The sequence below is a fragment of the Falco cherrug genome, chromosome 8, assembly GCF_023634085.1.
Source record: "Falco cherrug isolate bFalChe1 chromosome 8, bFalChe1.pri, whole genome shotgun sequence".
Lineage (NCBI taxonomy): Eukaryota > Metazoa > Chordata > Aves > Falconiformes > Falconidae > Falco > Falco cherrug.
The window spans coordinates 60,850,187-60,870,751 of NC_073704.1; the positions used below are offsets into that span (position 1 = coordinate 60,850,187).

At 38.9% G+C, this 20,565-nt stretch overlaps 1 protein-coding gene across 1 annotated transcript in view; it reads right to left on the reverse strand.

Annotated features, from left to right (window-relative positions):
- SPOCK1 (SPARC (osteonectin), cwcv and kazal like domains proteoglycan 1) overlaps positions 1 to 20,565 on the reverse strand; it is a 324,364-nt gene that overhangs the window by 208,975 nt on the left and 94,824 nt on the right. The window contains exon 3 of the mRNA XM_055719376.1: positions 6,084 to 6,129. Coding sequence (XP_055575351.1) covers positions 6,084 to 6,129 — 46 coding nt within the window. The remainder of the gene's footprint in view (positions 1 to 6,083; positions 6,130 to 20,565) is intronic.

The window sequence follows — 20,565 nt, forward strand, 5'->3', positions numbered from 1 at the left end:
GAATTCTAGGCAAACTTTATTCTGCACAGCTGCAGGAGGCCATTTCTGGAGTCTGGATTTGCCAGTTAGACACTGGAAAGAGAGCGGTACAATTCAACACAGCAGAGGAAGCAGGAATACCAATACATTCATCTCAAGATAAGCTCTAAATCTGACAAATTCACTTCCATGGGGCTTCTGGACTGTGAAAGTCATGGGCGATGCTATGCTGGAGGCTGCAATCCACTCCAAAGCAGCACTTCCCTCTTCAAAAGTGAAGGTATTTTGCCAGTTAAAACTTTCATTAGTGCTCAAGAGGAATTCTTTGCAAAGATGGAGAGTTCACGTCTGTAAATTAATAATGATAATCAAGTCTACACAAGCATGTCTGACCTTGGCATCACTCATCGATACGTCCCATTCAGGCAGATGAAAATTTTTACACAGAATAGTGGAAAAGCGATTTTGGAATTTTGAATTTATTTTTTTTTAATTCCCCCCCACAGGGTAGATAATGAAAGCCCTGAGAAATAATATCCCTGTCCAGACTTCTCAGTTACTGTGGAACAGGACTGGGAATAAAGACAGTGAAAATAAATACTGGAAGAGAAGGGGGAAATTCCAACTATTTCTAATAGTGAGCATCTTTTCCTGAGAAGTCCAGCAGCTTGGAACACTTGAGATTGCTGTCACCAGTGATAGGTGAGATGATACCACGCTCCCAGCCAGCTCCTTGGGAAAAAGCTCAGCACTGCAATAGAATTAAGTTGCTCTCTGGCCCCCTCCCCCCGCCCCATGTCCTTCTACAGGTTTGTTATTAATAACAATGACAGCTCAATGGTCTAAACGTTTTTGGATTCAGAGGTTATGTATATGCAATACAAAGAACATCCCATTAATTCCGTAGTTCCAATGTTCTGGATAACGATGCTTTAAAAAAAGCCATGTGGCAAATAACTGGACACCATTCCAAAATGTTTTCCAGCAACTTTTCACCTAACAAAATGTGCTCTTACTTGAGCATCTCATCAGAAAAATTAATATCTATTTGTCTGTAGAAGAATATACTAGAGCTATTAAGAGGTGGCTTTTAGCAGAAATTCTCAATAACAAACTTATTTTTTTATTTAACAGTTAATACATAAAGTCTTAATAAGCTCATTTTCTGGCAAGTTTGAATAGGTGCAGAATATCAGACACATTTAATTACCATACCAAAATCTCCGATGTGAGAATACTATGCTAAACTTTCTCCCCGATTCCCTCTTTTCTTCATCCAATGTAGATGGAGAAGACTAGGAAAGTATGCCAAGTTAGCTGTCAAGCTCCTTAAGATCTCTCAAATGACCTTGTCAGAAAAAAACCCCCAACACTTTGATTCATATTTTAGAATCCTGACTAACTTGCTCCTTCCACTCTTCTGCAACTCTGACAGAATGGAGTTCAATATTAATGACTATCAATCATTTTCAGGCTATATGCTCTCCTGCCTTCTGCAGTCCAAATGCCTCGTTAGCTTGGCTCAGTCGGCAAGATGCTCACCGTTGTATTGGTTTCTCCTGGGTTCAAGATGAATAAAAAGCTGGGCTGGCAGCTAGGCTAAAAATAAACTCTGATCACTCAAGTACCCTCTAAGATGCAGCTGAACCATTCAAGCTGACTTCCCCTGGAAAGGCATGTTATGCAAAGATACCTCGTGTGACTCTCTAGGGGTTGTTTCAGTGGAAGTCATGTATGCTTTTCCACCTATTTCTTTTCCTGAGACACATGCAGATATTTCTCTCTGCACTGCAAGCAGAAAGCAGACAGCTTGATTACACTGCTATTGTTTTTAAATGCATAATTAAATAATTCAATCTGCTGAATAAAGCTAGCTTTGGTTTTTTTTAGAAAAGAATATAGATTTGGTTGGACCCAGCAGACTTTTCCTTAAAATATGCAAATTAAGTACAAGACTGGAAGCCGAATTCTGCTGGTTTTCAAAACTGTTGGTTTTGAAATCTGTTAAACTTACTGAATCCTCCAGCTGCCTTTGTGAGATGACTTCTGGCAGGTACCAGCCACCTTCCATTACTCCTAAACCCTGCCCTCCCAGCTCCTTCATTGTGATTCTGCACTCTGGCTTCCATGGAAAGACTTCACCTTTAGAATATTCAAACATGATTTTAGATTTAGAATTGAGAAATAGGTTTTAAACATTAACAACTTGTAAAGCTGTCCCAAAGAATGGGTTCTCAGCTTTAGCTGAGTGATGCTCAGATTTCCCTTAAACCCAGAGAGAAGGCAGTTGTCTTGCTTTCATTCACCCACTGGAAGAAGTTTTTTCTCCTCAGTTACTGTAGGAAGAACCTTGGTGTTGTGAGATTAAAATTTTCTTTTGGGGTATCTCTCTAACAATTGTGTTGTGAAAACAGAGAGCTGCTATTGAATTCACAGCAGCAAGCTAGGGCTCCTTACTGCAGGATCTGCACAGGCTCTCTGGATGTAAGAACCCCAAGGAATACAAAATAAAAGCTTTTGTACCTCCAAAATCATACAAAAGCGCAGAGGGCATTTAAACACCCCAAGGCCAAAAGGAGCAACATGGAAAAAAATGTCAGGGCTGGGAGAATGGAGAAGACCAAAGACAGATGAAACAATTTTCTTGCAGCTTGCTCTGCATAACAGATCTAGGACAAATTCTTCTGACAATTCTTTTTTCTCTGCATGGATAATGACAGATACTAAACCTATGGCGGAAAAGACCTAGAAAAGAGATTCATAGAATCTTAGGATGTTTTGGTTTGGGAGGAATCTTAAAGATCAAGTGGTTCCAATCTCCTTGCCATGGGCAGACACGCTGGGCGCTTGACCAGGTTGCTCAGACTAAGTAACAGTTTCCTAAGGGAAATTTTTGCGTATGAAATCTCTTTAGAAAGGTATGAGTGGCTATTTTAACGTCTGAGTCAGTGTGATTTTTACCATGGCCAAAAGTAGTGTTGTCTTTGTCAAAAAGAATGAGCTATTGGCCAAATAAAATCCATCTGTAAGATTTAAATGAAACAAAAGTGCTGCACAGATCTCCGCAAGGCAGAGCATCACGCTTGGAGTAGCACCTAGTCTGCATTCTGCTTTCTGACAACAGACTATCCATAGTCTTGAAGAAATTTTAGAATGAAAGAGAAATGATTCTTTTCTCTGTAAAGAGACAGTAATCTTTAACAGATGTATGACTGTTTGTATTGCTTCCAGATATCCACGTCTGATTTCAGATTCTCTAAAACGATTTGTGGTTTTGCCCAGAGTCAGAAATCTCAGTAACACAATGAACAAGACAGTTTTAAAGCATGTCAGTTCAAAATCTTTTTGCAATATTTCGCCAGGATTTACTTTTTTGTTTTTCCTCTTGGGAAGACAGAGGGCCACAAGGCCTCTGAAAGTGGTAGGGCCATAAATTCCACTTGAAGTCAATAGGATTTGTAATCCTAAATCCCTCAAATGCCTTTGAAAATCCCTGTGGATATATGCTTTGACAAAAACCATCATCTTTCCCTTTCCTTTGACACTGAAGTTCCATTTCCATAAAGAGAGACAATCTACACTCTTCAGCTCTAACATGTACAAGCCCCCAGTGATATTCCTGGGAGCTACCTACAGATAATAAAAGGAACATGTCTGGCAATGAAACATAGAAATAGGTGTAAAGTGAAATTTTCAAAAGCACCTTCAGAGAATTCTAATGGGTATTTTCTTCCTAAACACTTTAGTAATTCTGAAAATTCAAATCTCTGATCGGCCAAGGTGCTCCCTCTTATGACTCCTGTTTGTAAAATAAATGACTGCCAAAGCTGAAATCGAAAGCAAATAAAGAAAGCATTGTGGTTTCATCTCCTCTGCTGAACTGTCATTTATCTAGCTACCCCTTCATTCATTTGTTCATGCCCTTCCTTCTCCTTCTTAACCAATTTGCTCTTTGCTCTCATTTGTGGTATGATTCACAAGTATAATTTCATACTATTTGACTTCCAGAGGCATCAAAATGTTTGTCTGTAACATGACTTGCTGCTTTTTCTTTTTTAAACAGTTATTAAAAACTTAAAAACTAACTGAAGTATTGGTCAATTATGAAACACTGATATTTTCTAATATTCTTTAACCATTACCCACTGGTTAAATCCCAGTGACACCAGCCATGCCATGCTTGGAGAAGGCCATGCACGTTTTGATTTGTTGTTTCCCTCTGCGTACCACACTGTGACTGTTCCACCATGAGCTACTTGCCAGCTCAACAATTTGCTTAAGCAATTTTCTTGCAGGAATACCTTTTCTGAATGTAAAATCACAAGAGTTATATATCCAGAGAGCCACTTCACATTCTGAAGGGCAAAGTACGTCTCACACTACTTGAATGGCACTTAACTTTGACACAGGATCCAAAACAGAGGACGACTGTGCAGTGGGTCTGCGTGACTGAAGCTCATTTGTATTGGAGTTACCAGGTACATGATCATTCCTTTCTAAATGACTTTAAGATAACATCTTTTAAAATCCCTTCCAATTTCAGAGTATAAGTGGATTGAAACTGTAGAACACCATTTTGAATAAAATTTGAGGCACTGCTGTTCTACAATTTAAGAGACGTGATGTTGAATAATGAACCAAAGCGAGTTAAAGAAATCCAGGATCCTAAAAATGCCTTAAGCAGTGGAAAAAGGCTACACATCTACCTGTGATTGTGCAGCTGTAATATCCTCGTCTCATACGTGTTCTCACGCAGGAGTTATATGAGCTTCACCAAACATTACAAAGAGAAAAAAAAATGAGCAACTGTCAAAAGGCAAACCCAGAACCTAACCAACCTACGCTTTATATTGTGTGTTGTTATCTCCACAAATCAAACTGCTGATAACTGGCTCTACCAAATCAAAAGAAGCTCTGCTAATTCTAGTTTTTTACATTTGTCCTGAAAAAAACCCAAACAAACAACACAACCCCAAACCACCAAAACATTATAGAAAGCTTTAAGAAACAATGAAATCTAAGACCCAAATGGTTTAATATTACACTTTTTGAGGGTGCTCCACTATGGACTCTTACAGAATCTTAGTGTCAGAGTGACAAATATAACAAACAGTAAAGTTCAAGTACAATATCCTGACTTTAAGGACAGAATTATGGCATACTATCAGCTTGCACTACCTACTCTGTCTTTCAGAGGGTGGACTGCTGAGATTTCTTTGCATACAGTGTGTTTTACTGACAAGACATTAAGTATCAAATACAACCCACCACACCTAGCAACATCTGGGCTACTAGTATTTCCAGCAATGTTCATCTATGACATTTAGAGTGAATGTGTCTTACCATCCTATCTGAAACTATTTTTTCCTAGCTATGAACACAAAGCAGAGGATGCTTGATGGGAAGTTGCTGTCTGACATCTCTTAAGCTGTTCAATTTGTAGTTCCTTCTCCTGGCATGACTTGTTTCCAGTGCTATCCTGGACACAACAATATAGAGTTTTTTGGGGTGTTTTTCCCTATCCTTTGGTAGATGGCCTGGAAATTGCTGAAGTACTGCCATAACTTAAAAACTCACCGAGACAAAGCATAAAATGTCATTTACAGAATCTGTATCTGCATCAACAGCACATACACAACACCATTTTAAAAAAAAAAAAAACCAACTCTGAAATTCATACGTTACAACTGGCTTCAAAGACTTGGCCCCTTAAGTGTTAGGAAATGCAGTAATTACATTAATGACATTCATTTAGGAAAGTTTTTAACATGAAAGAAAATGTACATGAACGAAAATGTACATGAACATATCTGTTTTACATTGCATGTTAGACCAAGATTCATGGTTACAGAGAATCTAAGCATATATATCATCACTGAATATAAATTGGAATGGATATGGATTAAAAAATGTGGCTGAAAAACAGAGATGAGTCAAACCCTTACACATAAACCACCTCAAGCTGTGACTAAATTGGGAACGAGATATAAGCATGAATATAGCTCTTCACTAATGCATGGGACAGGGGGAGGAAGAAAGGCATAAAGTATATAGGGATATCATGAAATAGCAGAAGACAATTGCAAAATGAGTAATAACTTTACCTTGATCAAAAGGCTTGTTTGGATTCCAGTTTCTGAAATAATCATCCTAAATGGGGAGAAAAGAAAAGGAAACTCAGGAAAAATATAATCATTTACATAACTAAACTACAAATGAATCAACTCATCTTTTAATCCTAACATATTTAGGCCAAATCAGATAAGACTATCAACAGGTTGTATCCTAAAGAGTAGTAAACGCAGGTTAGAAATTAAAGAATAGGAAATTCCATTAATTCAGTACCTTGAAGTTTTCTTCTGAATTGTTTTTCAAAGTATGCCCATTATTAAATATTTTTCTGAAAATTCTGCATTATTTTTTATCAGTCTACAACTTTTGATAACAAAGATAAAAGCATATTGTTCAGGTAACAACATGATCCATACCATCCCGGTGTGGCAAAAGGTCAGCAAAATAAATCAAAAAATACTTAGATCCATTTGGACACATGTCAGTCCCGCCGTTGTGAATGTACAGAAACACAGCAACAGCATCATAAGCATTATACTTAAAGTACAATAACATCCAGGAGCACTTTTGTCATTGTTCCCACTATCAATTTTTTAAAAACTTCTTAAATCTGATGTAAAGATATAATCCTGCTGTGAGTCTTGTGGTTCAGTTTTACATAATTCTGACTGGAGTTTAAACTGGAGAAGGTAGCAACTGTCAGAGTACCCAGCCAAATGGTCATTCTGTTGCAAATGAGTCCTTCTGCAGAAAGAGTAGAAACCTCTTCTGTGCATTGGATCAATTTGTGTTCTATGCACTGAGCAAATATTTACATGATATTTCCCCCACTTCAGAGTTCCATCAACCCGGCTCTGAAGAACTGGGATTCAAGTCCAACTGTTATATTTGGTTTCAGCATACTCTGTACATCTCACTTGTGTCCTCTTTAAGAGGAGGTGGTAACAACAGAATAGTGTATTTGAAGTGAAAAAGCATGGAAGATTTCTTTAACATTGTGATATTTTCCTGCATGTTAAACTTTACTTCCTTTATAATATATCCAGTATTCTGTATGCATTTCTTGAGGGCTGCCACTGAAGAGATGTCTTTATCAAGCTGTCTAGAATGACATCCAGATTTCTTTTTCTGCCAGAAGAGTAACTCAAAACCCATCAGTGTGAATAAGACACCTAAATGATTTCTTCGTTGGGCTTTGTTTACTGTTTCTCTCCAATACACTGATTTTCACATGGTCTCATGCTATCTGGTCACCCTAACCAGGAATATTTGGGAAACCTGGAAGCCAGCATGTCTGTCTGGGTTCAGAGCAGCCCACGGGGCTGTAACAGGAGTGGGGCCTCTCCGTTCCCTCGCTGAACACCAGGAGATGCACCTCATGGCAGCACATTCCCTTCCGAAGGCTACGGCCAGCAGGAGCAGAAAGCACTAACGTTTCCAGCGCAGAGAACCGCGGGCTGCTTCCCTCTCCTCTGCCTGCTCGGGGGGCAGGGGGTGGGCAAGCGCCCCCTTAACAAAGAGGCCAGGAAGCAACTCTGCGTGACTGTCAGGAAGAAATGCATTTTCTTTCTCCAAGTATATTCATGCTCAGCGCCTATACTGACTTCATGGACAGTGATGATGTCCCATAACAACAAAGACTATTATTCACGATTTATTTCAGATACATCAAAAGCATCTATACTTCTTCATCAGAAGTATTGGGTTTGGCACCCAAAACAGAATTGCAGGCTTGCCTTTGAATTCCACAGCTTTGCTAATACAAACCCCCTGTCATGGTTATACAATGCTTTGTAATTGATTACGATGTACTGCTAAATTCACCAAGCATTAATCACTTTTCAGAATGTGCTGGCTTTTAAGCTTTTTGAGCAGAATAATTTTTTTCCAGCATCAAAATATTCTATTTTTGCCTGCCTATATGTTTTTTTTTCCTAGGTGTTGCTTTGCTGCTGGGTTTTCAGCATCAGAAACTGTTAAATAATTCAAATCCCAAGAAAGATTTCTTATGCTGGTGGCATATGGAACCAGTTTTGAAATAAGGATTGGAAAGGGGCTTTATCTCAATTTCAGTGTCAAAGGAATATTTTACAGCAAATGCACCTTCCTTTACAAAAAAACCTACAAAACACTATCTCTTCTGTAAACCAACTCCTTTTCTCCTTTATGCAGATGTGTTCAGTATTCCTTTTTGAAAATTGAAACTCTATTTATTTTAGAAGATGCCTGAAACTACAGTATGATAACGCAGGAAAATACACAAGAAAAAATATGGAACAAACCCTGAAAAGTAGAATAGAGAAAACCTTTGAGATTTTCAATACATAAAACTCATTATTATTTACAGGAGTAAATAATGATTATACATACATTAAAGCAATATGGTCAATAGCAGTTCAAAATAACTTATGTCAGTTGGACAACAGAAAATACAGCACTAGAGTTGCACTTCAGCACTGATACCAGCATAACTGAATGGTTATGACACCGTAAAGGTGAAATTCACCCTGTAGGTATGGCTGAGTAGAAAATCTATGTCTTATTTAAATACCACCTAAAGCTCTGACTTGAAAAATGGACAGAGCTTTGTGCTACTGCTCTGCAAGGTGCTGAAATTTATACATTAACCTGAAATGACTTTTGTTAGGAGGAGGAACTCTTAACACCCCTGAATGGACCCATTTCGCTGTGAGTTCCTCCAACAGAAAACCAGCATGCTGAGAGAGCAATGCACAGTGCCTAAACACGGCACTGATTTCCAGGCGTACATCATTCTCTCTCCATGTACATTATTCATATATAAAAAACAAATACAATTGCCATGATTAAAGAGATTTAACATTCTCATTCAATGAAACACCTTCCTGACAAAAATGACTGCACAGAAATCGATGCATTTCTGAGCTTTCTACTAGGACAGATACTAATATGCTTAAAATACCTTATGTCTACTGTAACATACACAACTATTACGCCATTTTAATATTAACATGTTAATAAACCAATATTAACACATTAATAATTAACATGTATCAATACATTTCATTTATAACAATATTAACAGTTGATCATAAGACTTCAAAGTATAATATGAATTATGATATGCTGTAAATACTTTTATTCACTCTATGGATATTTACAAGTTAAAAATGAAAAACCTACCTCAACTTCCTGAATACGTAAGCATTACAAATAAGAAAAGAAAAAAGAATGAAATAAAACAATATAAAAAACATGTTAACATTCATCAGTTTTCTCCTTGGCGGCCTTTTAAATGTGAAATCACTTATTTCAGATGACTTTCACCTCCAAACGAAATAATTTTCTCTCTCTTTTCTGACCTTTCCACCTTTGCTGTCATGGCCCAGTTTTCATCAGCTGCGCTATTATCTAAATGCCATTCTATTAGCACGTTTCCTTCTCACAGAGCACAGGAAAAGGCACTTTCAGTTCCTTTGGGCTGACAAAACCACCAGAAAGTGTTTGTTCCACATAGTCATCTGTTAGACACCCGATATGAGAGAATTAATATTTTCTTTCCTAGCTGACTTTAAACACTACTTATTTGATGGACACTGAAGGAAAAGCAAAACCAGGCATGGACCCACTTCAATACAACAGGTGATGATGAACAAATATTTAAAAATATCTTTCTCCTTGCACAGAATTCACACTGTGAGGGTTTTGCCTACGGTTCAGTGGCTGCATATGACTAAGTCAATCTTTTAATTAAACGAAGGGACTCTGCACACCTAAAATCATGCATGGAAAGAGAAGAATTGATACTGCAAACCAGGGCTGGATCTGACTCCCTTAGCTCAACTCAGCGTTATGGAAATGTGATGTATTGGCTTGGCCTCTGCTCACAGCCAGGAATAAACGCGAACCCTGAAGGAGAAGCTGCCGGTCCCTCTCACAGAGCACAGACACGCTGAGGGGAACGGTACGGAATTTACTGCAAGTCCTGTGACTCCAGGTCCCTGATGGACCCAGGCTCTCACATCACAGCAAATACTCAGCTTCCACTTCCAGGAAGGGAAATCTGACTCCTGCCAAACTGGCCCCAACCCAGTTCTCAAGGATACCTTGAGTGCTGTTCTGTCCCACTGGGCACAGGATGAGGCCTCTGGCTGCCCCGTTATAAAGTCTATCACCTGCCTAGGATAGACATCCACCCAGGATAGCAAGGCATACGACCCGAGAGCCCCTCACACAGAGAACAGCTCACCTTTGACATCCCCGGACCCAATTCAACTGCAAGACTTGGGACAGGAGCGGCCTTTTCAGCTCTGTGTGTGTTCATCACTGCGCATCATGGAATCCTACTTCAAGATTTTACCCTCAGGAAACTTAACTGAGAAGTTATAGAATCACCGAACGGTTTGGGTTGGAAGGGACCTTAAAGACCACGCAGTCCCACTCCCTGCCATGGGCAGGGACACCGGCCACCAGCCCAGGTTGCCCCCAGCCCCGTCCAGCCCCTTGGGCACTGCCAGGGATGGGGCACCCACAGCTGCTCGGGGCAGCCCATCCCAGCATCTCACCACCCTCACAGGGAAGGATTTCTTCCTCTTACCTAATCTAAATCTCCCCTCTTTCAACTTAAAACCATTCCTGCTTGTCCTATTGCTACATGCCCTTGTAAAAAACCTCCCCAGCTTTCTTGATGGCCCCTTTAGGTACTGGAAGCTGCTGGAAGGTCTCCCTGGAGCCTTCTCTTCTCCAGGCTGAACGGCCTCAGTTCTCTCAGCCTGTCCTTACAGGAGAGATGCTCCAGCCTCTGACCACCTTCATGGCCTCCTCTGTTCTCGCTCCAACAGGTCCGTGTCCTTCTTAAGCTGAGAGCCTCAGGGCTGAACACAGTACTGCAGGTGTGCAGGTGGGGTCTCATGATCATAACAAATGAAATAATTTTACCAAGGCAAATATAAATTGCTAGACTTGGGCCCCAGTTCTTTACTGCAATTCTATTATTTTGATTTAAGTAATCAAGAGATGAAGTGAAACATATTTTGAAGTGATTTGAATTCATTTTGCTATATCAGGCATAATAAGTTATTGTTTCTCAACAAGAGCAAAATATTCTTTTATCATTCAATACATAGGTGTCAAATTCAGCCAACTTAGATTGATATGTCATCAACAAAGTCAATCAAGAGAATAATCATATGTCAAACTAAGTATGCAAAGGCCATATTAAAAGGTGCTACTTTAAAAGCTCGCAAAAAAACCCAAACCAAAACAACTTTCTTACTTTTTTACAGGCAGAACTATCAAAAACCTTCATCAGAAATCACAGATGGGGTTATGATTTGCAGAAATCAAAGCCTGAAGTAGACATGGGTCTGACACCATTTCCCATTAGTCATATCAGAAAAGTTAGCAAGTCGGAATTGACCCTAAGACCAGTACATTAACATATGACTGCTCTTCTCTCCTATTACCCTTCATATCACTACAAAAACAATAGTTAAAAACCTGAAATTAATGTTAAAACCAAACAGGTTTATCCTCTTTTCCTCTATCAACTAAGGAAGTAAACAACAGCTTCTTGCACCCCTGAAGTTGAAGTTATTCCTACCACACCTACTCTATTGTTACTTTTTGGTTTCGTTATTACCTAAGACCTGGTATTTTGGAAGAGTTAATGAAGCATGGTTAAATTAACTAACACACTAGCACTCTCTATACTTTTTTATTTACTTGTCAAAAAGAAGCTCTTGCAAGATGCTCTTGCTTATAAATAGAGCCAAACATTACCTAAATGGGTGCAAAAATATTTATATTTAGTTGCGTTAATTGGGCTTGTAAGTTATTTGTATGAATCAAGCAGAAACGAGATGCTGACTGAAAAAAACTCCACAGAATATTCCCCTTATTTTGCACCTTTCCAGGACGAGCTCAGCTCAGTTCCTTCCCCTGGGGCCTGGGAAGATCGTACTGAGCAGGATGAGCCCACAGGGTACACAGCCAGCACCAGACCCTCATCGCAGAGCCTTCCTGAGGAAAATCCTATAGGAAGGCCCCAAGGACTGTCAGATAACCTTCTGGAGGTAATCTTCATTCCCAGCTCCTCCCAGCCAACAAGAGCTTCAATTTCTAAGTATCTCCAGGAGGTATGTTTATTAATGCTGGTGTGCAGCCTGCTTAGTATTTTCCTCTTCCATCCCCGATCTATGATTAAACCTTTTACCCTCATAAAGACCAGCTGGGAAAAGTGGTAATTACCAGCTCATTGCTTTTTTAAAATTAGCTCCAGAAAGATACAGCTGCATTTTCTGCCTCTTTACCTTGCAGTACGGAAGATCTTTCCAACACCAAGCAGTGTTGAAGCACCAGCTGCTGCTTGCTGAAGTCAATCTAGCCTGTATCATAAATATCTCCCCAAGGCCTATTGCCTATTTTAAGCAAATAGTTTGTGTCAGCAAATTACACATCATTTATTTATTTATTTACGAGGAAGAGAAAATATTTTACCCACCGAGTACTTCAGTGAATAAAGATTTCTCAGTGGTAGCTAGTGCCCAGGGTCTGCATTAGCATCAAGAGCTGCCTCCAAACTCATCAGCACATTAAGACATCTCCAACCACCTCTGAGCTTGGTCGCCCTCTCTTCTGGGAATCAGCCAATATGCATCCAGACAGGATGCTTTTGCTTAGTGAATTAGCGTGTGGATATTTCATTCTAAATTTGGGAGGGGAATCCATTGAAAAAATTAGTGATACGTTTCCCTGAAAGGCCAGGAATGCAGGGCTTTATTTAAAGAGCTAGCAATATTAAGTGGTGAAACTGGAAGAAATCACTCCAGACTGAAGTAGTACCACATGTAACGAATGTCAGAACCTGAACCGTCTAGAATACTGTAAGTCATTAATAAAAACAAAATTAAATGCTTTAGCCTAGAATGAAATGGTACAAAGGGTTCAAATGGTATAAAGAATTCACATTGGACTCATATATAACGCTAAATACATTAATACCAGCTCATTGATAAAAGTATAAAATAAAAAAATGCATATCCAAATATATCCTCAGTATGTATTATATAGAAAAGACACCTGACTATGTGTTACAATCTCAGATGTCCCATAAGACCCACATTCTCAGCACATGTACATTCTGTTCAGCTACCACTAATATGCAAAAAAATTTCTTCTGCTCAATATGACCCAGAATGTTACCTTTTTATTATTTGCATGAATTAAAAGGGTTTTTTTTTCATGGGTTGGGTTTTTTTTGTGCTACATCAAGGAACAAAATTTGCCACTCTTGTTTTACTAGAAGACTTTTCTGGAAGTTTCCATAGGCAATAAGTAAGAAAGTGGTAGTCAAAACTTACAGCATAGGCTTTTTTTACCCACAGTCAAAATGATTCATTGGGGTGGCAAAAGCTTCTGAAATTAGATTTAAAAATAAAAAAAAAAAAAAAAGGGAGAAGTTACCACTGAGCCCATGTCAGTCAGAATAAGAATTCTCATTCTTCAGAATTCTTCAGTCATATGGCCTTTTACACAGAAATCTTCCAGCTGCTCTATTGTGTGTTTTTTTTTTTTTTTTTTGGGGGGGGGGTTGGTTTTTGGTGGTTTGGGTTTTTTTGGTAAAAAGACAAATATAGTAAGAATTAAAAACATTTCATAAAAATACAAAACAAACAAAAAAAAAGCAACCAAAAAACCCCACCAACCTCAAACCACTCTGTTTATCCATAAGAATGAAGCCAGAGGGTACGTCTACAATGTCGAGGGCAAACAGCTGCTCATTTACTCCGCTTGTGCTTCGAGCAGGATGAATGAGGGCCAGCTGTGAGCCAGCAGCTATAGAGCTGCTTTAGCACAGCGCTGTGCCAGCATACACAGCTGATATATTCGGGTGGCTGGAACAATCACACAACTGCCTATGCTAGCTTGTGCTGAAATACCTAAAACTGGGTAAAAAAACATGCCTTGGTTTGATTATCCTTTGCTGGCCCTTTTAGCGGATTAACTAGAAATACATTATCACTTCTGCCTGAACTCTTCCTCTCATTAGGATGCGCTAAAAAGCCCATTATCCCTGCTCAGACTTAAATAATTCTAACTTTACTTTCAGGAAGTTTTTCCCACTTTAGTACGACCCACCAGCCACCCCAGGTTATGCTGCAAGCTGTAAAGCTCTCACAAGCGCAGAAGGTAAAACTCAGGAGCAAAGCATGGGCTCACTGAACCTTGCTGTGTTGGACGGGCCATACGGTCACAGATGCTGCAACTCCAAGATCAGATTGAAAAACAGAATGTTACTTCATTGCTTACGTTGTAAATTAACAACACATACTCACTAGCTACAATGCATCCACCACACACAACTGTCTGAGAGGCACTGCAGCTTCACGTTTCATTTCTGCTCTCCAGTCACACATTCCCCTTCCATGATGTCTCAAAGAGCCTCCACCATGGCTATCAGACCCGCAGCAAAGGCAGGGAGGAATTAGCATGCAGGGAAGACAAGCGGTGGCACACTTCTAACAGGGCCTGAGGACAAGAGGTAGTGTTATGATGTTTTACCACCTCAGCTGAAACAATTTCCTCAGGCAAGCAGGTCCTGAGGCAATCTGCAGGAAAGCTCAACAGTTACTGACGCCTAAACACATCACTAAGGTCACCCCGGCATTTGGTCCCAGCCACTTGAGACTTTCCAAATTTTTTGGTTACTCTCCAATTATACCCCGACGCCTACAGCATGTTCATGCAAATCTCTGCTTAAACAAACCTCCCCATCCATCTCCCACAACAGTTGACTGAGCTTCCGAACATCAGTCAGGGATCCCAGTGATAGACAGTAAATTAAATTTATCATCACTTATTCAGGAACAGGACTGTTTGGGAGGGAAGGTGCAGGTGGCAAACAAGACAAATAAATGGAAGAGGATGGCAGCAGAATTCTGGGACAGAGAGGACTGAAGCTCCACAGGGTGCCAGAGCTTCAGACTGCAGCAGCTGTTTGTGGATCCATCACCACGGAGCTCCCACCCATGCAGCCAAGCCCAAGCAGGGTGCAACTGGGTAGCAAAGCCGAACGCCCTCATGGGAGGGCAGAGAATAAACATATTTCAGAAAAAAAACCAGCTTGAGAGATCCCTCTGATAAAACGATCCTTGGGATTTGTACTATCTGCCACAGGATTTATAAAACCCAGTTAGAAACCGAAAGTCTACCGTGGAACACACTTAAGTCAATGGAATTAGTTTTCGGAGGACTGGGAAAATACAGTCAAGACCAATGGGGTTTCACCTCTTAGCTAGAAAATACACACCCCCCGTTCTTCCCTGTGAGCTTGGCACTGGTTCTCAGTTTGACCCATGAAGAGCTACTTAAATTGTGCAGCAGCTTCAGCACAGAACACAGAGAGAAGCAGCCCTGGGAGTCGTTAGCTCCCACTTTCACGAATGGAACAGCACCTAGTCAAACAGGGCTCGGGAAGCAGAGCCAGAGATTACAAAAATATATTCCCCCTCCTTCCAGGTAGAATTTCTTGAAGCAGCGTTATTTCTGATCTCTGAACTAACACTATGCATGAATTAGCAGCTGGGTAAGCAGGCTAACTCACCGAAACTAGCAATCCTTAAGGCTCCAACTAATGCATAAAGATAACATGAATGCCTGCTGTGTGAATTGAAGAGTCACAAATTGACAACCTGCCCTAGTGTTGTTTCCTCACATGATCATTTGCTTGTTTTCCACTTATCAAAAGCACTGTGCCTTTATCTAGGATTATTATTGTGAATATTGGTGAAGAATGCCCCCCTGCAGGTTCTCTCTCTATAGAGGACAGTATTGCAAATTAATCATACTAGCAATACGTGTAATATTTAAAACATACCTTGAACAGAGAGATACTAAACTTCTCACATCTTAATTTTCATTCAAAGATCCAAATTACATATTTGGAAAGCAATTGTTTTTAGGCAGCTTGAAAGCCAAACACATTAAGCTTGAAGGTTATGAAGCCACCGGCAATGTTACTTCATTTTCAATATCCTTGCTGCTTTGAGAGTACATTTGCAGTAGCTGTTTGTAACAGATTCACCGGCCCTTTTTAGCTGAACATTTGGGGTTTGTATCTGGAGAACAACATCCACACGAAAGAATCCTAAGGCTACCATTGCTTTCACATATGAGAACTGCTTTACAGTGAATAAAAATTTGCATAATAATTAAATACATAGTTATTTCTTGTTTTATTTTAGAAGTAGTCTTCAGAAATCTGTTTTGAGTCATGTGATTATTTTGGGGTTTTTAATTTACCATTATGGGAATAATTTCATTATTCGAGATAAAGCAGTAATTCTCCTAATATCAAAGTTATACAATAAAAGTTATGAATAAAATCATGCTGATACTCCACTTAGATATAAAAATCCCAATGGTTAAAATGTACAAGGGTACAAACAGCAGTTGAATAAAACCAACTTATCTAACCTTGATATTTAGTGACACAATTTTCTGAGATCTATAGTAACTAGTTTAATGGTCTCTATGTCCCAAGTCTTTAAAATTACTTCTTTAAATGCATAACTAATGCCTAAAAATAGACTGTATGAATGACACTGAATTATGAGCAATGAACTCTCCCTGGGAGTACACATGCATTTGTTTGTATTTCATTTGTAGCTTCGGGGAAAATCTAGCTCCAAGCATTGTTGAAAAAAACCAAGCCTTTCCCAAACATAAAACCAAACTAGTCATGCTGCTATTGAAAAGAACATCTTTGCCACCCTTTAGCCAGTTTTAGCCAGTATTTGAAATTTCTTAGAACTTCATCAGGAAAGAAGCTGTCATGGTCAACTGGCATATGAAATCACCAGCTGCTGACTGTGTGAGGCAATTGTACACGTTTTCAGACCAGAAACCTTGTGAGGTATTGCAAACGTGTGGTTTCCATTCCAGTTTATAACATCATTTTGTTAACTGTCTCTGGCATTTTATCCATTCTAAAAAAAAAACAACACAACATCAAAAATCATTATGCACAGCTGACAGCAAGCTTAATGGGAACCAAGCAGCTAAATAATTGCAGCAGTTGCTGCAAACAGAAATCCTGTCCTCCCACAAGAAAGCACTCCTCACTTTGTTTATCACCAGCAACTTGACCATATAGTAGGTTATTTTAAATATGTTGATCAGTTTATAAAAGTTATCATGTGATGAGGTTTTCCAGCTGGGGCTGGTTGATTCAAGTCAAGTCCTTCACGACTCTGTTTTGTTACTGACAAGACTTGCGTCTTCTCTACCCATTTCCTGAAGAATCACAGGAGGTGCATGAATGTAACATTTTACTAACAGTACCTCATTAATCTATTAAAACTGATTAAATAATACAGATTATTCTGAATATTAAGGAACCAATTTATTGTGTCAGCTGTAAAGTAACAGTAACAAAACATGACCTTTCATAAATGATTGCTACTTAGCCATCTGGTTGAAGCAACAGTATTTTGGAGTGAACTAGTTTTTGTTGGAATAGTATTTCAAAAGATTTAGCTCAAATAATCAATAATAAAAAAAAAAAAGGTTAAAAAAATTATATAAAAAGGCCAAAGAAACAAAATATTCTGGTTCAGGCAAAGGATAGCTAAACTGCAGTAATGGCTCCAGTGGGATTTAAATGCCAAGGCTTTTAGCATCCACAGTACAAAGGTTTCCATGTGCATTGATCCTATTTTATTTCAGCAGAAGACAGCACCTGACTGCCGAATTTATGCATAATTTGTTCTCAAGAATTCCATGGAACACTGTCCAAAGGCAACTTCGGAGCCATGCTGAACATTTTAATCTGCAAAAGTCGAACTAGAATTCCGCTTGAATTTGCAATGATAAAGATGATCTAACAGATTAATTCACACACTTCCAGTTGATAGCAGGAGTTCTAGCTAGCAAAGACAACATCATTATTACTGGATAAAGATTTTAGTCAACTTGGCCACTGCGACCATCTTAGTATTTTCCCCTCAGGAGGGATAGTGACCCCTCATACCCTACACACTAGGGTAAGAACTACTCACCCCCAAAAAGTACTGCCACAGATACTACTAAATCATCGTATCAGTAACAAGTCGATATATTAACAAATATCATTGTGTCAGCTATACTCAGACTATATTTCCATTTTGTTTCAGAATCATGACAAACAAGTGAGCAGAAAGACTCAAACACGACACACTGGTGTTACATGACTCCAGGAATTTTGAACATTTTCTTTATGCTTTCATTGGCTTTTGATTCATAATTTAAAATTCTTAATTGTGTACATAGGGAATTTAACACAGTACACACTCCAGCAACAGTATTCAGTGTCAACACTGTCAATTACTGACACACGTTCAGAGCTGCTTCGAAAAGGACAAATTAAAAATATGAAATATACATTGTACTAAGCTTCCGCAGCCGTGATCACGATGATAAAGCAACATTCAGCCAAAGTTCTTCTGACCAAATTGAGAAAACTAAGTGACCTTTCATTTTTTACAGTAGCATGCTTCTGGGATCAAGGACAGACATCTGAAGGAGTCTCCTGTAGGGAACTATAATGCACTCTTGATCTTGCCAGAACATGTGCCCCTCTGCATCAGTGATAAAAGGTCAGTATGTAGTGTGGCATGGTGAGGAATGAATAATTACATCAGAAAGTAAGATGTAACAAAAATTCCTTTCACAATCTCAGGAACTTTCTAACCAAGCAGCCATGGCTCAGGAGAATTGCTTCCAGATCTCAAAAAGGCATTTTCTGAACTGCTCTGCTGTAAACAGAAGTATGTTCCTGGATATCTAGACATTACAGTCGCTCACTGTTAAAGGGATTAAACCATTAAATGGGTCTAAAGCAAATCAAAACAGCATTTCAACAAAGAATAGAACCTGAAAAAAACAGCACTGAGAGACAACTGAAGAGTACTGAAGGTCATAAAGGCTTCTACAGGCACAAGAGAATGTTTGAATTTTGATCAGCTGTAATTTTACACCTGGGGTCTAGTACAACTGGCTATTTAATTCTAACAACAGAGAAAATAGTTCAAACACTCAGTGTAACTAATCTCCAAACCTTAGAGATGTAAAATCAGAGGAAATATATATCTTAGAGAGCAGCTGCAACTACAGAATATAGAATTACTAAGTAAGTGCACTGAGGATCTCTAGAAACATGCTCTAATTGAACCCTCCCTCCAATACAAACACACACATTTACTATGAATTACACACATCTACTAAAATTACAGTGAGTAAACCTAAACATTAATCTCTTACTCTTAAAATACTCTTCTGTTTTCTGTTCAATACCATACACATTTTAAACTAACCTTTTTCATGGTTCCATGAACTATAGCACAAAAAGGTTTAAGATATCCTTACAACTAATCTACCCATTTCTGGGGAAAAAAAAACCCCTTAAATATTTGTTTCTTTCTGTCTTTAGTGACCTAATCAATGAACATATGCCTTAAATGCTCCTCATAAACAAGTTTTCATGCTGCTAAGCCAAAGCCTCAACTTTATTCACGAGTCGCACAAGCTATGAGCCAAAGCTCTGAGAATTTCCAACAAAGTAAGACATTTTACTTGTAGATTAATAAAATAGATTTCCTTAATAACCACCAGTATTCACTCAAGTCAAGAGCTGAGATTTAGAGTCACACTTCTATTTGTTTCAATATATACAAGAATGCGCTTAGAGAGGAGTACATCCTAACTGGTTTTAACAAAATTAGTAAGATTTAAATCCACCCTCAAAGAAAAATTCCCTGAAATGGGTCTACCACAGTTTTATTAAATATTTGTTGTTGGAGACAGACACAGATTTAGCATTATCTTCACAGCACCCAAGCACCATTTCCCCCCTAATTTTTAGCTCCATTCTGCTTCTACTGAAGGCAAAATTCCCGGCTGCTGGATCCTAGGAAGGTGATGTCCTCAACTGCAGAAGTGGCTGGGAAAGCAGGCAGTGGCTTTTTCTCTTGGTTGTGTGAACCTGAATGTGAGTGGGATTTGGACAGTGTTGAGGAACTTACAGAAAACACTCTGAAACTTCCCTAAAAGTAACAGCATCTTAAAAATATATCCACAAATATATGAGTTGAGACTGTGCAAACACTACGTGATTAAAAATACCAAATTGCTTGGTAATATAGAGTCATTACAATACTGCAAGAAATTAAGACACAGGTTTTAGTAAGGCAGATACAATAATTTTTACATTAAAACTACAATGTCTACTTGTAGGTCCTCTAAAACAGCTTTAATACCTAAGAAAGCTCAAATTGGAAATTATACTTCAAAACCAGTAACATTACAAAATCCACAAGATAAACTTCATCTCCATAAACACTTTGAAACTGCTAATTCATGTAATTTTGTGATTTCTCAGGAACTAAACAGCAGCTCTCGCTCATTTTTTAGGAGATCCAGTGGATCAACAGATAATTAAAATAGAGCATTTCCTGCACTGAAGGTACTTCTTCATAGCTGTACGCTAAGGTCAATCCC